The 14,759-nt window shown below is 34.2% G+C and overlaps 1 protein-coding gene across 4 annotated transcripts in view; it reads left to right on the forward strand.

The window, feature by feature from the left end:
* The window catches only part of BEND7 (BEN domain containing 7), a 126,998-nt gene that overhangs the window by 38,629 nt on the left and 73,610 nt on the right, over nt 1-14,759 (forward strand). For all 4 annotated transcript variants that reach the window (XM_044677243.1, XM_044677244.1, XM_044677245.1 and 1 more), the window contains one exon: nt 1,694-1,956. In XM_044677243.1, coding sequence (XP_044533178.1) covers nt 1,694-1,956 — 263 coding nt within the window. The remainder of the gene's footprint in view (nt 1-1,693; nt 1,957-14,759) is intronic.

The raw sequence follows: 14,759 nt of genomic DNA on the forward strand, positions 1-14,759 counted from the left end.
TCTGCAGCTTTACCTTCTGTATAACCATGGTCAAGCCACCTCTTTCCCTGGGCCTGTCGTCGTCTATATTGTGAAAGGACTGGACTAGATGACTTTTAAGAGCCTTTCCAGCTCTGTATTTCAGATTGTAACCACTGTGGTGATTGTTTCAGAGACCCATTTCATTTAATGTATGTAGAGATAGTAGGCCAATTGCTATGTACCTATAGTTGATAATTTTTCCATTTCTTTTTCTCATCTTGTGAATAAATTGTTAATTGGACGAAAAGACAAAATTTAACAAAATATTTTTAGCTTAATAGGAACTTGATAGATTTCATTTTTCTTATATTTATTTATAGATTTATTGCAGGCATGCCCAGTCACATTTAACAGTGTTTAGATGCTTGAGGGTATAAATAATAATGACTCTTTATTGCAGTTTTCATTAAAGAATTTAAAAAAAAGGATTTAAAAATTAAAGACCTTATTTTTTTCAGAACAAACTAGTAAGGACTATAGTTATCATATTTTAATTCTTTGAGTATTTGTTCAGTATTAGTACTTTTTACTTGTGCAATATATTTTATCTTTGGATATCAAAGTATTTTTGGCTTGCATTAATTAACTTAATAGTCCATGAGATTTAGAAACATTGTTCCCATTTTTCAGATACATAAAACTGAAGTATAAAAAGATGAAACCATGTCAACAGTGCTAGGGACATAGTAGATGCTCATTAAATATTTGTTGATTGGCTGAATGAATCTGATGTTAGTAGCAAATCCTGGATTTAAATTCTGTCTAAATGCTCATTGATGAATGTCATTTGTATTGTAAAATAAAGGCAAACTCAGTATTTAGCTCAGACTTACAAATTACTTCTGCCAATAAAAAAAGTACAGAATTACCACTTCTCTATATTTGCCAATTGTGGATCCATGTAGAGAATATCTGATTATTTACACAAAATGCTGCAAATGAAATGCCCATGGAATAATAATAACAAAAATAATAATTTAGAGCTAATGCATGAAGTTTTACAAATTGCATTATTCAAAACAACATTATTACCATCATTTTGTGTTTGAAGAAACTGAGGCTGAAGATGGTTGTGTCTTGCCCTTGAGTTCATGGCTAGTAAATAGAAAAGCTGTTACTCAGACTTAATTATTTTGATTCCAGATTCACTGCTCTTTCTATTACATTGCATTGAGTATTTATGCTGCAGAGCATGAAAGATATATGTGTAAACTAAATTCCCAAAGTATTATGTCTTAGAAATATCTCATTTGTAATGACATATTTTTAAAATATGGCACTTTTATTTTTATAATACCTCATAACTATCTCCTTCCTTATAGCCTAAAATACTAGTAAATTCCACTTGAGATTTTGCCTCTGATGTTTTTGCTCTAACACCAGTAGCAAGATTTTTCTCTTAGATGGCCCTTTCTCTTTTAAAACTTTCTTTGGCCGCATGCCCAAGCTTACATTAGGTGACCACCAGATTTTATTTTTATGAGCTATTGTGTTCAGATAGGAGTTAATTTTGTGTTTTACTCTTTTAATCCATGTTGCCAGGCCATATTTGAGATCTTCATATGAAAGGACTTATTTTAAGCATAAAATTTGTAAAATAGGAGGCAGCATGATTATAAGTTTTAATGAGTTGGTAGGTACTTCTACCATACTTCTTTTTGTTTGTTTACAGTTGGAACACAGAACAGACAACAGCCCCCGATTTCCCATCTATGCTCCCAGAGAACAGCTGTGTCCCGAAAAAGAAATAAAAAGAAAAAAATACTCCCAAAGATCACTGAACCTCTTTCCACGAATAAGAAGCCCAGTGTAATAGAGAATGAAAAGAGAGCAGTTGCCTCTGAACACTCTGTCCTTCAAAACACTGAACACATCCCAACTGAGGAGAACCATGTTTTAGGATTTGGCATTGTTCTTGAATCACCATCTTCAGATGTAAGTTAATATTTTATTACTAGAAGTTGTGGTTTAGTTTGAGATAACCTTATAGTACTAACAAGGTTCTTCTACTGGCTAATACAAAATACACACAGGGAAGGAGAAGGATGATAACTTCTTATATTTTTTAAAAGAATAGGACAAACTTATTGATACATTTGAAAGTGAGGAGAAGAAAATAAAGGTTGTAGATGATTTTTTTTGGCCTAAAATTTTATTTTGCTAAATTTTTCTCTTCATTATTAATAAAGTTTCTGTTTCTTAACCTTAAAGGAAAGAAGGTGATTGATTTGCTTTGTTGGTCAAAATAGTGACATATAGAAAAAACTTCCTTAAGTAAAGAAATCATTAATTTCTTTAATATTTTTTAGTTTTAAAGTGGCAGTTTTGAGTTTCCTTATTGTGGAGAACTCAAAGAACATAATTAAATCCTTTTGTCGATGATAATAAATGAAAAATTCCATGCAGATAAGATATCACTTTTATAGAAAAGCAAACATAATAAAAAAGAGAAATTGTGCTAATTCTGTGTCATAGATACAAGCTACACAACTAATTAGGTTGTAGGTTCTTGCTGTCCAAAAATAGGTTAATGTTCTTCATAGGCTATTCTATTTTAATATTATAGCAAATATATTATTGTTGATATTTGATGACTTGTAAATGTTCTACTGACTGTATTTTATTTAGTAGTTAGTAAGCTAGTTTCCTTAAAATATTTAATATTTATAATAATTTGCTATTTGTACTACTCATATATTTGTGAAATCTGAATCACATATATTATAAGAGCTCTTAAATTAAAAAGAATGAATGGTCTTTTATTATGAAATTATGAAGCCTGAAAATCTCATAAGAACTCCTACAAAGTTAAACAATGTTACACTTTAAAAAATTTTCAAAAATAGCAATTTATTGTTTATTGAAAAGTGATTTACCATTTAGCAACTTTAGACACTTTTTCAATCACCTCATTGCTCACTGGTATGCTGTGGAAGCAGAAGTGAATGAGAGCCGTTTTCTGCATAGCCATTGAGCAAAAGAAATCATTATCTGGTCACCAGTCACCCAGTGATGTATTCTGTGCATTTACTTAAGTTGGTTCTCAGATGAAAAATATATAATCTGGTGCTGAACCTATATATGAAGCCTTTCTGGCTTCTTAGAACCCTGACTTTTCACTCTTCATTTTTCATCCATCAGTTCATGCTACAGTGAGATATTAGACTACAGTGGCAGTGGTCAGAATTGCTCAGAGAAGTTTTTAGACCATTGTATTTTTATTTAATTTCTAATAGTATTCTCAATACATAGTCTCTGATTAGCAAGCAACAAATACTGAACTCTTTATTTTTGACATTCTTACTACAAAAGAATGATAGCTACTGAATGAAAGGGTAGTTGAATCCTTGGAAAGTTCATCATGGACCCAAAGACAATAAGAAACATAATTTTCATAGGATACTCTGGTCACCTCATCTTATACTTGTTTAATTTTTTTGTATTTATATCCTCAAGACCTAGCATAGTGTGTGACACAGAAGAGGTAATGTTTTATGATTGATTATATTTATGATGAATTTAGGCAAACAGACCATCATGAAGAGAACTGTAACTTATCCATTAACATACATTGCAGAGGGAATAATGAAACAGAGCTGCGGTGGTGAACCTAAGGCATATATGCCAGAGGGGGCACTTAGCCCTCTCTTTGGGCACATGCACCATTGCCCCAGCATGGAGTTTGCCAGATTTTATTACTAGAAAGTTACAGAGACACAGGGCCAGGCTGCTTTCTCCTACCTCTCCACATGCCTGAGGACATTTTTCACATCACCAGCCCCTCTAAAAGGTTTACTATCACTGGAATAGAGCATTTTTTATGAAGAACGATCAAGATTTTTAAATCATTGTATGCTTTTATACTTTATGTGTCAAGTATGAAAGTAGGCATATATGAAGACACCAAAAATTATTTGGAAGTATGTTTTGTATATTTTCATCTAGAAATGAAAGAATCTAAAGGCTTATAAACTGATCAAAAGCTTCAGCCCTGTATGTCATGAATACTTTAAGAAGAGAGTTAGAAGGTGCCGTATATGGAAGGAATTGATCATCATTAAAAAATGAAATTTATTATAGAATATTGGATAGGAAATAAGCAATTACATACATAACAGTCATTTCAACTATCTGTACAGTAAGACCATTGACTACTTAGAGTAGATGTTAAGAAAAACACCAAATTAGGAAGGGAAAAAAGGATCTAGTGTACCATATGCACTTGTTGGCAGTTATAGCCAGCCTTGCTTTAATTAAGCTGTCATTGATGAAAATGAGAAATGAACAAAAAAAGATATTGACTCTTAACTTTATCATTTCCTAGAGACATTAGCCAATGTAAAATAGTTGCTACAATGAAAACATTGATAGTATTCAGAAGGCTTCTTAGCCAGTCAAAATTGAATCAAGTTGGCTTGCCAAGTATGTACATGGTACAAAGGAAAAAGAAAACTAGTTTCTACTTTCAGAAAAGCTTGCTTTCTGGGGGGAGGGGAATAAAACATACCTATAGAAACATATAAATACAAAATGATTTACAAAGGAAAAGCATGTAACACGGGGAATCAAAGTAAACTTCACAGAAGGGTATTTAAATTAAGAAGGATAGTAAAGTCAGAAGAGCAGACATGAAAGTACATTTCATGCAGGGAGCCAACCTGTAAAAAAAGCCGAGAAATGAGAAAAGCAATGTCAAATTCAGCCAATAATGATAATCCATTCTACCTGAAATATATGATATATACATGAAGGCAAACAATTTGAAACAGAAGTAGAAAGGTTAGTTAGAGCCATATTATAAAGGATTGAAATGCCAGGCAGTGGCTTGTATTTTGTTCTAGTGGTAATAGGGAACCACTGAAAAGTTTGAGCAAGAGAGTAGCATGGTCAGGTCTGTGCTTTGGACAGATTATTTTGTCAGTTCCATGGAAGATAGATTAGAAAGGGGAAAATGACAAGTAAAGACACAAGTAGCAGGCTATTGTGGTTCATTTAAGGGGTGATAGAGTGGTAGCTGTGGTGATAGAAGGTATTGGATGCAAGGGATTTTATAAAAATAAAACCCTTAGGATTCAGCAACATTGGATTTGGCAGTGAAGGAAGAATTAAAGATAACTCAGATTTTGTCTTCTATGGCTGAGAGGACGATGGTGTCCACAAAATAAGTAGGAGATTTATGAGAATGTGTGAATTTAAGGGCAAAGGTAATCAGTTCTTTTCTGATTATGTAGAGTTTGAGATGATGATGTGGATACCAGGTAGTATCCAGCCTATAGCTAATGATGCAGAAATAGACTTTAGAAGAGAAGTTTGGCCTGGATGAAAAGAGGTAGAAGTCATCAGGCTAGATATAATTCTTGAATGTGTGGAAACTATTGAGGTCATCAAGGAAGATGAAAAAAAAAGAATATTGAGGAGTAATACTCGTGCTTAGATGATGGGAGATAGATGATTTTGCAATAGGGAAGATTGAAAAAGACCAAGTATAGGCGAGAACAAATATAGGATAGAACTACCCTATTCTGATTCTCAGGCAACCTGACTTCTCTTCAGGCTCTCCTTTGCTATATCTTTATGTTGATAGTATCTGGTAACAGCAGATGCTCCTCAGGACTTGAGCTGGGCCTTCTTCTTTCTATACAATTTATCTTAATGATCTCATTGGTTTCCATGGATTCATTTATTGTTTTTGTGCTGATGAATCTCAGATCTTTTAATTGAGCCCTAACCTTTTTCTTAAACCTCTAGACTTTCATTTCCAATTGCTCATTGGAAATCTCAAGCTCAATGTCCTGTAGACGTCTATCTGAAACTCAACATTTCCAAAACTTAACTGATTATCTTTCTCCTACCCAATCTTCTGACTTCCTATCTTCTCTGTTACTGTTCAAGGAAACTCTTTCTTCCTAGGCTTTCTTATAATTCAGATGTCATCCTTGATTCCTCACTTTCTTACTGAGCTCTATCTTGAATGTACAATGTGTTGCCAAGTCCTATTTGATTTTATTTTCATAACAGATAGATGGATAGATAAATAGATAATAGATAGATATACCCCCTTTTCTCCTCTAATACTGTAGATCCTCATCACCTCACACCCTAACTATTGCTATAACTTTCTGGTTGGTGTCTCTCCCTTAAGTTTCTCCCCACTATAGTTCACCCTCCACTCAGCTGCCAAATTGATCTTCTTAAAATGCAAGTCTGACCCCATCACCACCCCCTTCATTCCTATTCAGTAAGTTCTAGTAGCTCCCTGTCTTTTTCAAGATCAAATATATAATTTTCTTCTTGGCTTTTCAAACCCTTCATAACTTGGACTTCTTGTACCTTTCAAGTCTTCTTATTCCTTATTCAACTTCCCATACTCTGCAATCCACTCACACTGGCTTCCTTCCTTTAGACTTCCTTTAGACTCTATCTCCAGAGTTGTCCATTTTCATTTGCTGTTCTCCAAGACTAGAATTCTCTATATCCCCATCTCTGCCTCCTGCTTTCCTTCAGGTATCAGCTAAAATCTCACCTTCTGCAAGAAGTTTTTCCAGAGTACCCTTACTGTAGTGCCTCCCTTCTAATAATTATCTCCATTTTGATTTCCTGCCATTTCTTAGGAATATTTGTATTCCATTACATTTATAACCACATTTTCTTTAGCCATTCCTAGTTGATAAAGACCTATTTTTTCCCCTAGTTCATGACTACTACAAGAAGCATTGCCATAAATATTGTTGTACAAATGGGTCCTTTTCATTTATCCATGATCTCCTTGAAATATAAGCCTAATAGTAATATTACTATGTTAAAGGATATGCACATTTGGTATTGTTAGTTAGAATTGTTTTCATTATTAGAATGTTTGAGTTAATTCCGTTTCACCAACCCTGCTAGTTTGCCTGTTTTTCTCACAACCCTAGCCACAATTGTTATTTTCTTGTTTTGCCATCTTTGTCAATCTGGTAGGTATGAAGTGTGACATCAGAATTGTTTTAATTTGTCTCTCTCTAATTATTAGTGATCTGGAGTTTTTCTCATATACTTATAAATTGCATTTATTGTAGAACTAATTTCATATTTTTTACCAATTATCAATTTAGTATTGGCTCTTGCCATTGACTCATATTCAATTCTTATTTATCTTAGATTTTAGGCCATTATCAGAGAAATTTGTTAGAAGATTTTCTCAATTATTTTCCTTTTTCTTATAATTCCAGTTATTTTTGAGAAAAGGACTTCTTAATTTTTTTTAACTAAAATTGTACATTTTATCTCTTATGATAGGTTTTATCCCTTTTATAGGTAAAAATTTCCTTTAGCCATAGTTGTAAAAGATCTCTTTTTTACTTTTCTAATATTTTTATATGATTTTTTAAAATTAAAGCAGGTATCCACTTGGAGTATATTGTTATAATGATATAAAATATTTGTCAAAATCTAACTTTCATCAAATTGCTTTCCATGTTTTCCTCAAGTTTTGTTGGTTTTTTGTTTTTGTTTTTGTTTTGTCAAACAGGGATATTTACTTGTATAGGAACATGTTGTATCTTCCCAATAACATGTGAGATGACATAAACTCAAGAAAAGAGATTTTTATTCTTGTCTTTGAAGCCCTAGCACCCAGTCTAGAACTTTGCACATCGTAGGCACTTAGTGTAATGCTTATTTAGTTGAATTGAAAGTTTTATTGATGACTTTTGGCTTTTTAACCAACAGTTATTTCCATATATTCTCTCCTCTACACCAAATAGAATTTTTCCATGTTTAAAAAGAAAAAGAATCAGACTAACCAGCTGATAATTGTGATCCAGCTGTAGACATAGCCTTTGACATCTGTAAGGAAGGAAATTTTTATAATTTTTTTTTAAAATAATTTTTGGTTATTGTTCAACTTCCTTTTCAGGTTGTTTACTTCAAAGTATTGTAATCCTGGCATTCTTACAGTAATATACCGTGCTTTTGTATTAATCCTCCATTTTTATTCCTTTCTATTTTGGCACCAGCTTACCTTTCCAGACTTACTTTATACTCTTCTTTCCATTGGTTTTATTTCTGTTCCCAGAACTTAGATATTATCTCTTGCTTTAGTGCTTTATCATAGGCTGCTTATCATGTCTAAATGCCCTTTCTTGTTAATTCTACTTCTTAGTATCCATAGGCTCCTTCAAGATTCAATTTGAGTATTACCTCCTATGGGAAATCTTTTCTAAAATACCATTTAGTTGTCCTTTGCATGTTTCTTTTCAAATTGTCTTTCATTTGCTTTTCTGTTTATTTATTATATCCTATGGTAGAATTTCATCTTCTTAAAGAGGGATTGTCATTTTCGTCTCATGAACTTGCAAACGCCTGTTGAATTGAATAGTATATCGTTTTTGTTTACCTACCCTAGCTTCCATCTGATGTCTTTATTTTTTTAGATCTAAGTTGGTTTTATATCTGTTATCTGTTTATCCATAATCCTCTTTTTCATACTCATTAAATTTTTATCTTTTCAGAATTTCATCCATGAGTTGTGAATTAATCCATCTATTCTAGAAGGCATTTTGGAATTATGCATAAAGGGCTTTAAAAATGTATATCCTTTGATCCAGCAATACCATTACTGGGTTTGCACCCCAGAGAGATAATAAGGGAAAATGTCTGTACAAAACATAGTTGTTCTCTTTGTGGTGGCAAAAAATTGGAAAATGAGAAGGTGGCTCTTGATTGTGGAATGGCCAAAATTGTGGTGTCTGATGGTGATGGAATGCTATTGTGCTGTAAGGAGTGATGAACTGGAGGATTTCTATATGAACTGGAAAAACTTCCAGGAACTGATACAGAGTGAAATGAGCAGAACTAAAAAAATATTGTACACTGAAATTGAAACATTGTGGAACTATCCAATGTAATAGACTTTACGACTAGTAGCAATACAATAATCCAAGATATTCCTGAAGGACTTATGAAAAAGAATGCTATCCATGTTGAGAGAAAGAGCTATGGGAGTAGAAATGCAAAAGAAAAATTTATGACATCACTTGTTTATGTGGATATATGATTTGGGGTTTCAGTTCTTGGTAAAAATGAACAATATAGAAATAGGTATCAAGTGATAACATTTGTACAACCCAGTAGAATTGCTTATCAGCTCTGGGAGGGGGAAGGGAAGAGGAGAGGGAAAGAAAATGAATTATGGAAACATGGAAATTATTTTTAAAAATAAAAAAGACAATTTCATCCATGAAAACTTCCCAGAGATGGCATTCTCTCTACTATTATAGGCCAATGAACTTACCTATCCTTTCCTTGAATCTTATAACATCACTTGCCAAAAATTTTGTGTGTATGTTGACTACATCTTTCTTTCCTCTCCTTTGTAATAGATCTAAAATGACAGTAGTGGTCACTTCCCCCTAAAGTTCCAAACTTTTTCTCTGAAGCAAGTGTTTCTTATTGGTGAGATGTAGATCCAGGATAGCAGTTATTCTCATTACATTATTCTCCTTTTGAAGACTTAAATTGTAACTGTCTGGCTAATACATGATTACTCTTCTTTTGACAGTAAGAACAATACAGGAGATATCTAGATAATTGAAGTTCCTCAAGAGTAATATATATATATATATATTCCCTTCCTTACAGATGCCAGTCTTACATTTTATTTCTTGAATTCTTTATCTATATTTTCTCTTTCTGTCTAGGTGGTCTGGATAATAGTATTTACCAATACACTATCACTTCCTTTTCTTCTTATCTTCACTCATATATTTTCCATCATGTTTTCACAACTCTGATTCTTTGGAGTAACTCATATCAAGGGAAAGGAAGGGAATAAGCATTTTTCTAACAGCTAATCTGGGCCAGGCACTGTGCTGAGTTCTTTACAAATATTATTTCATTTGATTATTACAATAACCATGTGATACAGGGATTATTATTATCTCCATTTTGCAGTGGAGAAAACTCAGACAAGCAGATTAAATGATTTACCCAGGGTCACACAGCCAATAAGTGTCTGCAGCTGCATTTGAACTCAAGACTTCCCAACTCCAGGTTCAGTACTGGATTACCTGGCTGCTACTAACAGCTAGATGAGTATATCTTCTTAACATACAATTACTTTTTAAAGGTCAATTTCAAAATTTTTAAAATTGCAAATTTTTCCCTTCTCCCTTCCCTTAGTCCTTGAGGAAGCAAAAAAAGTAAAATCTATTATAAACATTTATAATCAAGCAAAACAAATTTTTGCATTAAGCATGTACCAACCTCCCAAAAGAAAACAGGAAAAAGAAATAGAAGAAAATTGCTTTATTCTGTGTTCCGAATTCATTAATGTTTTATGTAAAGGTGGATTGTATGAAAAATAATTAATATGTCATTCTTAAAACCACCACTATATACTGCCCCCATTTACCTATCCTTTTTTTAAAAAATAAGGCATAGCCTTCCAAAGCCCCTTATAGGTCTTATTCCTGTAAATTTCAGCAATATCCATGAGACCCAATTTCCCTCATTACATTAGGAACTCTAATTAACTTTATGGTTACCCATACTTTTTTCATTTGCATATAGATATTTGTAACAATAGGTTTATTTTTGGCTTCTTGCTTGGATTTTTGTCTCTTGAATTTGGGGGCTATTCTGTTATTTTTCTAACTTCATATATATAGTATATGACTTCATAAATATATGTAAACTGGTTTTCCCTTTACTTTTTTTAGTTTATTTTTTTATTCATAGTATCATATACAAGCCTTTTTATTTGGAAATGTTCATTTTTGGCCAATCAGTAACAAAAAAATTTTAAAAGATACCCTTATATAACATTTTTGCTACTACTCATTAAGTTAATGATAACACTTATATAAAATACTTGTTAAATGCTAGATGATAACTCAAAAACACTTTACAATGTTGGGATCCAGAATAGTGGATCTATACAGGAAGCAATTCTTTATGGAAATTAATCTATCAATATCCTGTAGCACTCTTCCAACTAGAAGACATTTGGGTTTAAAACTCCCCAAGATGGAATGAACAGGAATGGCATACCTGTATTAATAAGAGTAAAGATCTCAAATTCCTCTTATCTGACTTACATAGTGTGGAGAAATATTAAGATGATGGAACCAGAGAGAATAATAGAGCATTGAGGTGCTGTAAATTTTGAACTTAGATCAAAAGTTGAGATAAAAAAGGGAAGGGAAGATAGGAAAAGGAAAAGGATTCTACTGGGAAGCCACTGAATTTCTTTCTCTCCCTCTCCTCTCCTCTCCTTTCCTCTCTTCTCCTCTCCTCTCTCCTACCCCCCCTCCTCCCTTTCTCCCTCCCAAAAACATTCTGAATTTTTGACTGGACCTACACACATATCAGTTTAGGTCTATCACCTAAACTTCCCTAACAAGCCCCTAATTAGCCTCTTTCCTTCTGACACCAATCTGTACTCCATAAAACTGCCAAGATAATCTCCCAGAACATAGGTCTCATCATGACACTTCCTTGTTAACCTTCAGTAAAGTCTAGGATAAACACAAATTCTTTGGTTAAGAAAGAACTTCACAATCTGGCCCTAGTCTACTTTAACAGCTTTATTTCCCATTACATGTTTCAAATTCTCCCCTCTGTGAAGTCCCACAACCACAAATTATCATCCGTGCCTGGTATATATTCCCACCTTAGAATCCTTTACAATCTTTCAGCACTTGGTCCCCCTTAGCTCTTTGAAGCGGAATGCTCATTTTCTAGTAGTCTTTCTCTTCTCAAATTACCAGTATTTTTTACTTTTCCATGCACATTTACATTTCCTCAGTGAAATGTAACCTGGTCTAAAGACTTTATTTTTGACTAGAATAGTGCTTTGTTTGTAGAATATAAGTGGAAGACTTTTTTTTCAATAGTTTTTTTTTAACCCTTAACTTCTGTGTATTGACTCCTAGGTGGAAGAGTGATAAGGGTGGGCAATGGGGGTCAAGTGACTTGCCCAGGATCACACAGCTGGGAAGTGTCTGAGGCCTAAATGGAAGACTTTTAAAGTGACTATTACACAGAACATTAGCATCAAGAGGGACTTCTGAGGCCATCTTTTGCAACCTAGACCAATTCAAGTCTTCTCTCCAATATTTAAACTATATATAAACTAAATATATAAACAGTATTTAAACAAGATCTCTAGTTCTTCCCCAAAACTTGATATGATACAAGTTTATTGGGGCAATAACATAGATTAGTAAATTATTCCTTTCATAATCTTTCTCTACTTTCAAGACTCAGCTAAAATGTTCCTTTCTCTGTATTGCCTCCCTTACTTTTGCCTCCTCCAGTTGAAAAATGTCTTTCTTTGCTCAGATGTCCTTACAGCACTGTGTTTCATTACACCCTTCTTTGAAGTTACTTATCTTCATATCTGTGACCTCCAGAAGCAAGTTCCTTAAGAGCTAGGTTTTGTCTTTGAACATTTGGTTTAGTTCAGTGCTTGGTACATAGTAAGAGCTTAATAAATGTTGAATGAATTTACATCCTGAGCTTGGGATGAAGGAGCAGGGGGAGCTAGAAGAGGAAGAGGCTAGGCCTGAGAACCACGAAGGGATGTGAGCCAGTGTGTCTCACTTGGGGCTGGCACCATGAGCAGCTCCAAAAGATTAGAATAGAGGCATTTGTCCTGCACTTGGCATTTGATGAGCTGCACCAGGTTCTTCAGAATCACCTGTAGGGCCACAACTGCTGCAGGTGTGATCCTCACAGCTGCTGACACTGATCAGGCTCCAGAGTGAAGATAGCAATGTCAGCAACCTGTTCAGTACTCTTGTGGTCACCTTGACCACCTTGGTGACAAAAATCAGTAGGCAGCTTGAAAAGAAGGGGACCAGCCAAACCCAGACCCACTCTTTAGTTGAAAACCCTATTATTTAGATTTACAATAATTCAGAAACATTCTATAGCCTTTATTCAGTAATTTCATTCCTGGCCAAGAGTATTTTACTATTAAAATGCATTCCTGTATTGTAAGCCATGGTCTAGAAATCCATATCCTGTTCTCAGATACCATCTTCTTAATTAGCTGTTTACTTTTCACATCTGCTTTTAAAAATATTTTTTATTTTGGAGCTCTTGCTTTCAATTGATACTAGTGAGGAAAGCACCACGTGTACCCTCAAGGTCTTTATTTCTTCACTAAAATGTCACAATTCTTGTGAATGACTTTAAAGTTATTCCTGGCAGTCTCAGTTGTATCCATGTGGATCTCTAGAAGTGCAAAGTAGTCAGAAAGTGTTACAATTTTTGGGAGGTTTTTAGTGATGTCCTAGGTATATTCCCTTGGGAGCTAGCAGACCTATCTATTATTAGTCATGTCAACAAATAGATGTATCAGGACCCACCTTACAGGGAGTGAGAAACCATTATTATTTGTGTCTTCTTTTTTGACTGTTACTGAATAAATCCTAATCTGATACCTTCATGTTCATGTGATTCCATACCATTATTCCTTTGAACAAGCAGCTGCTTCTTCTTAGGTGTCCAGCTCTGTCCTTAACAGCCTTATGGCTATTATTTAACTCTAAATGTTTTGTGGCTTTTCTTCCTTTTCCCTTTGTCATAATCATACCCTCCAGCCTTTGAACACTGATCAGTATTCCTTCCATCTCTTCAGATTCTTTATCTTCTTTGTTTTTGTATTGAAGACCATAACCATTTTTAAAAAGGAATACTCAATTCTCCCTGATAACCTGGCAAGTAGAGAGACAATCCTCTAATTCCCTTACACTTTTTTTCTTTGAGAAAGATTACCTTGCACTTTGAGCATAGATAGCAGTTACTTGGCTATTTCAGAAAGATAATCATGCACTCAGTGCAGGTCACTGCAAAATTTCTCCTCTCCATACTTGCTAGAAATCCTATGTCATTGCTTTTCATGAAATCTTTTATGATTCCGTAACACTGAGTATATTACCTTTTCCCCCAAATGGCTCTACCATTAATTCATTTCTCCATAGTTGGAGCCTTGCTGTTATCTTTGGTCCCTTCTTCTTTTCTTCCTCTGCTGTAAAGTGCTGGTGAATCAGAGGCATCTAGGTCAGTCAGTGAATAGCGTGGCAGACCTAGGTTCAAATATGGCCTCAAACACTTCCTAACTATGTGACCTTTGGCAAGTCACTTAACCCCATTTGCCTAGTTCTTGGCCTTCTTTCTTGGAGTTGTTACTAGGACAGAAGGTAAGGGTTTTTTAAAAAAATCTACCTCTGGAGCTTTCCCAATCATTTTCTTTACTGTGTTCCTACTACTACTACTCTAGTACTGATCTTTATTTCTCCATACTTAGATCACTACAATAGCTTCCTAACAGGTCTTTGTACATCTTTTTTCAATGGGGAATTCTGCATAGTTCTTAATAGCATTAATAAGAATTTCCCTTTTTGTTCCTTAAGAAGGAATAGGAAATGAAATCCCTCAGTTAGAGCTGTGTGCACACTAATGCCAAAGTGTATAGATACATTGCTTTCTCAGTTTCTTGTTCTCCAGGAAACAAACATATGAAAAATCGTTTTCAAGGGAGTGTAGGAAAGTGGAAAAGGGACATTACACAGGATTGAGTATTTGGGAAACTGGGCTCCAAAAAATACACCCTATGTTGAGGCATTATGGCCAGTGGTAGAAGGGGTGATCAAAGGAGAAAAAATGTATTTCAGTGAAGAAGGATCCCAGAAGTGTTTTGGGAGAATTTTAGCTAGGGGAGGCATCTAAAAAGTATTTCACAACTTATC

The sequence above is a fragment of the Gracilinanus agilis genome, chromosome 5 (assembly GCF_016433145.1).
Source record: "Gracilinanus agilis isolate LMUSP501 chromosome 5, AgileGrace, whole genome shotgun sequence".
Lineage (NCBI taxonomy): Eukaryota > Metazoa > Chordata > Mammalia > Didelphimorphia > Didelphidae > Gracilinanus > Gracilinanus agilis.